Consider the following 9208-nt stretch of genomic DNA (forward strand, 5'->3'; position numbering starts at 1 on the left):
CCCATCCAGATGATCTCAGTATGAGCAGAGGGGTGACATGACAGGGGCTCAGAAGGTGCTATGGAGCAGTAGGTAAAGGCTGACTCACACAGAAATGCTTTCTGGTGGGTAAGCCTTTCTTAAGACCTGATTGAGCCAGCTGAAGAAAACATGGCAGTTCATGGAGACAGACACTAGGCAAAGTCAGCAGGAGACTGTCAGGTTACCATCATTAGCAGGTAAAGTGGAAGATGGTGCTAAATAATACATCCGAGGGGGCGGGGAGGCAACAGTTATTATCTCTAAAGTGTTGTAGGCTGCATTGCAGAGCCTGGAGTTTTAACTTCTCAGCAAATGAGTTTATTTCAGAAAGATGTTTCTAGCTCCAGTGCAGAGAATAAATAGATGTAAGGAAAATCAGATCCCTTAAGATGGATATTACTCATTTAATAACTGTAATACAACAGACAGCATGGATAGCAATGTCAGCCAAGTGGTAGTGCCTAAGCCTTGAGTTTGAAAAAATAAAGTAGTGCATAATTTTGCAAGACTTGGATGTGGCTGGAAGTAGGGGGTGAAAAATAGAGCTCAGAAAAGTTCCACATTTCCAACTTGAGTGACTGACTATTGGGAAACAGAATGAGTGTATTGAGGTCTGGGGAAAGAACTGTATACTGGACAAGTAGAATAAGTAGTCTTATGGAATACCCATGAGAACCCATGTTACACACAACTGAATATTGGATTCTCCTCTTCATGAAGAAATGCAATCAGACTTCTCTGATACTGTTGGCTACTGTACATGATGTCATGGCAAGGCAGCATACTTTAAGGGGAAATATTGTGCACAGTGGGAGATGCTAGTCTTCATGAAAAACTCTTTGAGGATTTTTCTGTGTCGTCTCATGGTTCCCAAAGGAAAGGTTATATTTCAGTCTCTGTCTAGATCAGTTTTTAAAGGGATCTATTAAAGTGATCTTTTCATCATTCACTTAGGTTTAAATCACAAACACATTGAAAGTAAAAACAGTGACTTAGAAGAAAATAATCAGATAACAAACATATATAGATTGAGTGAGACAGATCCTATGTGAGTTTATGTCATTTCCAGGCAAGAGTCAGTAAAAACAATAGAATGAATTCTTGGCTACCACCACAGCTTTGAAAATGCTGTCTCACATTAATATTTCTTCTGATAATTGAAACCTTAGATATGTTTATAGTTGTGGAACCAAGGTAGACCAGTGTGACTCTAGAAAATTCTTCCAATCTAGTGTCTAATTTTAATGTAAACATATAAAATAATAGCATTTATAATGCTTTAACCTAATTTATTGAAGTATGAATGATAAAATTCAATCATTCAACACATACTTGATGAACAATGGTTTTCAGGCCTTGTTTTAGCTACTTAGCTTCAAGAGGAACAGACAAAATCTCTGGTGTTGGTTCATTCTCAGAGGAGACATACTGTAAATACACAAACATTTCAATATGCCAGGTAGAAGTACGGGCTACAGAAAAATAAAACTGAGTGAATAGGAAAAGAATGAAGCTGGAAGTCACACCATTTTGTAAAAAATGTTCAACGGATCTAAAATATCAGCATCTAAGTTTTAAAAAAATGCATAGATTTGCATTAATGTAAAATTTGCCAACCTGGAAAATTCCTCCATGCATTGTTAAACTTTAGTTTTAGAAATATATTTCAAGTTCTTGAAGGCCCTTAGTATTTATTTTCATTAATTACATATCTTTTCATCTTCAGATATAAAATGTATATGAGAACACATATGTATATGTGCATATATGATTCATATAAAATATGAAATAATACATATCTTTTATGTGTATAATATATGCATGCACACATATGTGTACAGGTATAATGAAATGCATGTGCCATAATATAAAAATAGAATAATGCATGTATAAAATAATGTATAGATTGTTCCATACATTAAAAAATTGGGTTCATAGGTAAATATCTAAAATGCAGCAACCTAGTGCTTATTAGTGTGAATAATTCCTTGTGGTTGAGATTCATATCCTATGCTCAGTACTTCTGCATGAGATAATTTCTTTTTCACAGTAAATATATATCATACTTTTGGTAAAAGAATTTTAACATATATAAAATCTTACACAATAGATATTGCTCCAAAATATCCACATTCACAAGGAAAAGACTAATAATAAAATTTTTCACAGGTAAAAGGCTTGCTCTACTGTGACGGTTTAATGAGTTAAGCATATTTCCACCACTCTGAGTTATTGTTAGAAACAAAATTGTGGAAATACTGTGATTTTGCATTCACTTCTTGACTAGCTATTATTGTTGCTTAAACAACTCAACCACCCATATTTAATCTCCGCATAAGAAACTTAATTCTAAGGAGTGATAAATAATCAGGATAGTGGAAGGAAAAAGTGAATTGTCCTAAAGTAAGCCCACCATATTATTAGATGTCAAGGGAAATTTTAATGTAGTTTTGTAGGAACTAAACTCTGATGGATGTTATTAACACTGTTTGTTACAATAGCCCGATGCTCTTAAAAGTGTATAGTATGTGTTTAGTATGTGTTTAAGTTCAAATTACATAATACAAATTTTAAGGAATTTTATAATTTTCACCGGATCTGAGCTCATATAAGCAGAGAGCACCCTGACATTTTTGAAGCATTTAACTTGTCAAAGAACAACTTTGGCTTTGCAATGGGGGAATCTGCTTTTATAAGCAGAGTGCTTGATAAATTTCATGTCATCCACTACAGACTGACCTCTGGCGACATGAGAGTTGGTCCAATAAACAGTTTTCCTTCATGTTTGTATTAATAGCTTAGGACTGTCTGAGAAAATAAGCCATATCATCCTTGCTGTCCCATTTTTCTTTGCATCAATATTTGCATAAATCTCTATTCTGTACTTGGAATTGAATCCATATTTTTATTTAGGAGAAAATGCAAGTGCAGTCATTCCTTTTCTCTAAACTCCAGGAATACTTATTTCCTGAGAGAAGTATTTTATGTCAATTAATATATACTGACAGTGTATAAAATAATGGTGTGTCTATTACTCAACTGTCACTGATAGAAACTTGATGGCAAATTACTTTCCAAAGGGTCAGAACTGACTCCCTGCTGTTTTTGTTTATTCACTTTTCAAGACAAAAAGGAATTTCTGCCAACTGCTGGATTATAAATTTAGCCTCACCTCTCAAAATGAGATGCCATTTTCTCTCTCCTCTATCTCTCATCATGGATGATAAAGATATTGCCTTTGGAATTCAGCTATGACTACACAGATGATTAAGCTAAAGTCTAATTGGCTTTGCAATGTTAGCAGAAGCCAAAATTTAATGGTTAGTTCCCCCAACCTGTATTGAAATAAACCTCTGTGATTCACAGTCTCAGAAGTCTGTTGATTAAGGAAAGCTTTGTGTGCAGTAAAGAACAGATTGTAGGAAAACTAGAAAGTTCAAAGTCAACTTTTGCTTTCTGAACTTGTTACTGTATAATGCAACACCATCCACTGTATCATTTAAAAGGATCCATATTTGAGATGTCAGATACATATTTTAAAGCATGTGAAAGCCTTTTTTGATTTGAAAGGAAAGCATAGATTTGAGGTCATGGAGGAAGTAACTGAACTGACAACAATTCACTTTGCAGAATTAAGAGTAAAAGCTTGAGAAGGCCCGTAGTGCCCAGGCCAAAGAGGATGTGGCCATGGCAGCCCTGTATCTCTCCTGCCATAGCTCCAAAGAACCGGCTGTGGAATGCTCTGCTAACCAGGCAAACCACAGTGCTCTCGGTGCTGATTGAAGTAAACCAATGCCAGAGCACCAGGACACGAAATGAGAAAATACTTCTCTGACAAGCCTTAAACTTGCTATGATTGTTCTCCAATGTTTCCTCATGGAGATTGTCAGGCAGACTTTGCTCAGAACTGAGAGGCTGGTTTTTTTTTTTTTTCCATACTTGTAATTCTAAAGTAACTAGAGTTGTGTGCTTTGACTAAATTTTCCATGACTTCAAAATTAAAGAAAACAAGTGAAATTTTGACAACATTCTAATGATATATATCTAAAAATGGTTACTAAGCTTCTATTTGGGTAAATATTTAATCTGAATGATTACAAATCCCCTGTGAACCATTCCATGAGGTAGGAAGCCATTGGCCAATAGTGCATAATAAATACCATCATCTCATTTGCTATTTCTGATGTGAATTAATAGCAGTGATGAGACCCACCCAAACAATTACCTACTTTTGAGAACGGCAAAGACTGTCCATAGTTCTAAAGAGCTTATATACTTCCATTATTTTAAAGTAATCTTCAAAATTCAAATTAGAGCTCATGGGTCATAATATGACTATGTACTTTTGTCTAACTCAGTTTGGGAAGGTGAGGATCTGTGTCCGTTGTAATCAAAAACATTCTGCAGTCAAAGTATGAGGAAGTAATGAAGAATTTGAGACAAAGATAATGCTTAAGAGCAAATATTATGATATGTCTCAAAGTTCAATTAGTTATACATGTTGAATATTATAAAAAACTTACTAAAAATGTGGAATATGGAAACCATTGAAAAATGAGTATACCATCCAAAACTCCACTTGGAGTTCCTAGATTCTTAGAAAGAAGGGGGATTTTTTTTTTCAGTACTGGGCATCATACCTAGGGTCTTCCCACTGACCTACATCCCCAGTTCTTTCTATCCTATTTTTAAGCAGAATTGAAAGTCACTAAGTTGTGCAAGTTGGGCTTGAACTTGCAGTCATCCTCCCTGAACCTCCCAGAAGGCTGGAATTACACGCATGTATTGCCGCACTCATTTTAAAAAGGGGAAATATTGAAGTAAAACATATCTATAAACCATTAAGCAATACCTTCCTTAGGAAACAAATAATCAAATCTTGTAATCTCTTAGAGCTTTTCTGGACTAAACTTTCGATTCCAAAGTTAAAATTTGAAGTATATTAATTAACCTATTAATTGAGTTTACATTATTAATAATGATGAAATAAAATTTTATATTGGAAGAGACATTTATGATCATTCTTTGTTAGCAATCCCTATAAAATCTACTTTAGGACACTTAGTAAAACAAAAAGCTGAATAGCATAAGAATGAAGGACTCTAGATTCCTCAGGAAACACATCTTTAATTCCCATTTCTTCCATGTAGCTATCCACTGGAGTGGGTGGGAACGCAGAACGACTAAATTAACAAGGTGTTTCTTTCTTCTTCTTTTAGGGGCCGATGTTATCAACTTTGATGGCCATGTCGTGTTGCCGTATAGATTCAGAAACAAGAAGATGAAAACCCTGAAGGACGTCGTCTCCCTGAAATTTAAAACCTCGGAGAGTGAAGGGGTGCTCCTGCACGGGGAGGGGCAGCAAGGAGACTACATCACGCTGGAACTGCAGAAAGCCAAGCTGGTCCTCAGTTTGAACCTAGGTTTGTTCTGACCCACCACATCATTCTTTCCCTTTGTTCATATTCCCACTAGGAAAACATTAGATTAATCATTCAAAATGTAAATTGTAAATATAAGTCACCTTATGTTGTCAATTCATTCTTCACCCTTGGAAGCTGGTGTATACGGGTACACTACTTCCTTCACAAATATTTGTTAAACGCTTGTCATAGGCAAGGTGTCCATACCAGTCTGGAGCATACATGAGGGAACAGACAGACAAGGTGCTTCAGCTCATGAAGCATATGACCTAGTGCAGGAGTTAGATACTATATTAGATGTTCTTATATTTTAAAATAAATGATTTCAAATAATAAGTGTGATGAAATCAGTAAAGCAGGTTAATAAGATCATGGGCATAGGTTCACATACCCCCTTCCAAAGCAATCCAATATTAGAAAAGTCTTCTAGAAGCTGAAAAATCAGTATTGAGGCTGAAAACTCTTGGTGATCAATTAATTAAACAAACCCTAATAGCATGAAGTAGAATAGCACCTTAGTGGAAGGTACCAATGCTGCTGGGATATTGCAGGTATAGTAAAGAGTCAACATCTTATTTTAAGAATATGTGGATCCAGTGCAGATTTAAACTACATGGTGATCTTACTTTTAGTAGTGGACTGAGACTTCTGTAGGGAGAATTGCTTCTGTGAGCATGAGAGTCAAAGCAAGACCCATGGAGATCAGGAGAGACAAGGTCGGACTTGCATTAGATGGTTATCAGTGGAGATGCAGAGGAATGTATCTATTAAGGAAATTATCTTAGGGGGAAAATTCAGCATGACTTGTGATGAATTGGAGATGACATAAAACAAAAGCATAGAAACAAACAATTGCTAAAATTTGGGCTTGAACACCAAATGGATATTCATGTCATTTGCAGAAGTAGAAAAACTTCAGAAGGAACTTAGATTTGTTTGAAGATGGAGCATTTGACTTGCCTATGGCATATCTCAATAGAAGTTTCTTTTCTAGAATTGTATATGTGAGGCTGATAAGAGAAGACACTTGCATGAACTCCAAGAAGTAGACAGTGAGGAGAGGGAAATAAAGACTGTGTAGTATCACACAGACCAAGGAAAGGAAAGAAGTGACCATTGCTGTTAAATTCATTTAAATGTCATACGAGGTGAAGATGGAGACGTGAATGTTGGCTTTGATGACATGGAGGGTAGTGTTAATTTACTCTCTATGGAAGAAGAGGAAAGATAGCTTTATTGACTTCTTTTATAGGTAAAGAAAGGGTGAAATGTTGTGGAAGTAAATCTTTTGAATATAGTCAAAATACAAATGAAGGAAGCAGAGAAATGAAACACTAGCCAGGGAAAAGGTGACTCAGAGGAGTTATTGTTTTGAGTATTATTGCTTTTAAGTAGCAAATACCAATGCATGTCCACATGTTAACAAGGGAGCTGGTATTTACTTGAAGCTAAGAACAAGCTCCACAACATTTGTACTGGCCCTCAAAATTACAGTCCATGCAGAGAAATGATCTCCCTCTTGTTTGGCTAAAAAGTCCAGGCTCCAAGGATTCTTTCAAGGCATCATATGTTCCCTAAAATTTTTCTGTTGTAATGAAATAAAAATTCCACAAACGTTTTACACTATGAAATATACAAATATCTCAAATTCACAGGTTGAAATCATCAAAATAGAAAGCTACAAAACTGAAATATCAGAGTGTCAGAAGGCCCTGCCTCTTTGATTTCCTAACCAGTTACCAGCTTGAGTGTCCAGACATTTCTCATTATGGCTTATAGCTATTAACTTTTATTACTTTGAAATTCAGCATAGTATCAAAAATGTAACTTTAGTTTTAGGTAGGTAATAACTATTTTAAACATGGACCCTTTGAAAAATAGAACGTTTCACAATATAAATCTGATTTGCTAAAAGTAATGGCTTCTGAAAAAAAAAGGAAAAAGATCACACAAAATGTTCTGGATCACTTAATTACATTAAACACTAAGTGCTTACCAATTAAATAATCAAGATTCATGTGAACTCAGAAGAATGTAAATGTCAAATACAGACGGTTAATATCACTCATTATTAAGAGACTTTGCTACTCCACAAACCACCAAAATATTAGGAGAAAATGTAGGCATTAGATACAAAAGATAACTCATTTAAAATATATATAAACAATAAATATATGTATATATATAAACATTCTGTAAACACCAAATGTTTAACCACACTATCTCAAAAAGAAAAGCACAACAAAATAATGAGATATTAATTTTTGTCATAAAAGAAACATACCAGTGTTGCTGTGTACATAATGAAAAGATTGTTTCACTGCTCTGTAATTAAGAAAACTTCCTCAGGAAAACAATTTGACAATGTACCTTTAAACATTTAGAATAGAAATATACATTTGGTGTAGTAATCCTAAGAAATAATTACAATGACCACAAATTATTTAACTTCAATGATGTACTTTAGCGATGTCAATGACAAGGTCAAAATCTGGGGAAAAAGTTTTGTATAGAAATATATGATAAAGGCATTTAAAATGGCTGTGCTAATTTGAAATTTTATGGGCAAGGAGTATACTATATTAAGATAAAATTATCAGGTATGAAATATATATAATATGATATTAATTGCTTCATAATAAATATATACACAATAATAATCTGGGCACATATGAAATATTTTTGTTCAAGTGTATAATTCTAGAAAGAATTAAGCCTGTGATACAAGGTTCCACGTTACATACATTTTTAATCATTGATACTTATCTATATATAGATAATTTGAAATGTATGTGCATTTTAATTATATATACTTATAATTTAAAGTATCTGTAGGAAAACACCTGGAAGAAAGTAGGCTGAAGTATTTTTAGTGGTGCAAATTTTTTTTATCTTGTTTCACTTTTTGATTCTTTATAATGTTCTCTACATGCAATAATAAATGAACCTGTATATGTTGCGCTACTTGGGGGAAATAGCTTAAAATAAATTTTAAGCAAGGTCCGGTAGAAAGAAAAAGGAAGGGATTACAGGAAAGGAACCAGAACCAAAATATAAATATTTTGGTAAAATATATGCTTTAATGAGCACATGTACCTGCCCCCCCAACATAGAGCAGTTGTATTATATCTGAAGATGCTTATTTTTTCAGGTTTGTTTTTCTCCCAGATGAAATTCCTGGAGTAACCTTTAAAATCAACTGTGGTTTATTACAGCTCTGTGACATTACCTTTCAGAAACAAGTAACTGGTATATAACTTCACAAAAAAAGCTCACCACCCTTTCACTAGAAAGTAGTTTACTCCCGGAGTTTTATTGACTCCCAGGAATACATGACAGCCACAGAAATGCACACACTCAGAGAGCTCCAGCCCCTCTCTAACGCCAATGAATCTATACCAGCTGTCTTCCTGCTGTAGTCTTCTCCTGTAGGTATTGACTGGAATAAACAAGGAACCCTTGTCCTTAACTTCCTTTTCTTCTCCTATCCCCTCCCCTCGGTCTCCCTTGCTCCACACACACCCTGAATCAGCACCACACCTCAGCATTCGATTCCACCACACGGGAGAAGAATCAGTGACCCTTCTCACCAGGTCCTCCAGCTCCCGAGCCTGTGTGACACTGATTTCCTAAGGAGTCACCAAAATCTAGCAGAATTTATGGCACAGTAAAAATTAAAAAAAAAAAAAAAAAAAAAAAAAAAAAAAAAAAAAAAAACCTCACGTTTTGTTGTTAAAGAGAGATTTTTTTGTTTTTGTCTTATT

General features: G+C 34.8%; 1 protein-coding gene across 1 annotated transcript in view; it reads left to right on the forward strand.

The window, feature by feature from the left end:
* The window catches only part of Cntnap2 (contactin associated protein-like 2), a 1999509-nt gene that overhangs the window by 890256 nt on the left and 1100045 nt on the right, over positions 1 to 9208 (forward strand). The window contains exons 5-6 of the mRNA XM_005404887.2: positions 5241 to 5444; positions 8613 to 8686. Of these exons, the coding sequence (XP_005404944.1) occupies positions 5241 to 5444; positions 8613 to 8686 (278 nt within the window). The remainder of the gene's footprint in view (positions 1 to 5240; positions 5445 to 8612; positions 8687 to 9208) is intronic.

This window comes from Chinchilla lanigera, unplaced genomic scaffold (genome assembly GCF_000276665.1).
Source record: "Chinchilla lanigera isolate Chin_1 unplaced genomic scaffold, ChiLan1.0 scaffold00090, whole genome shotgun sequence".
Lineage (NCBI taxonomy): Eukaryota > Metazoa > Chordata > Mammalia > Rodentia > Chinchillidae > Chinchilla > Chinchilla lanigera.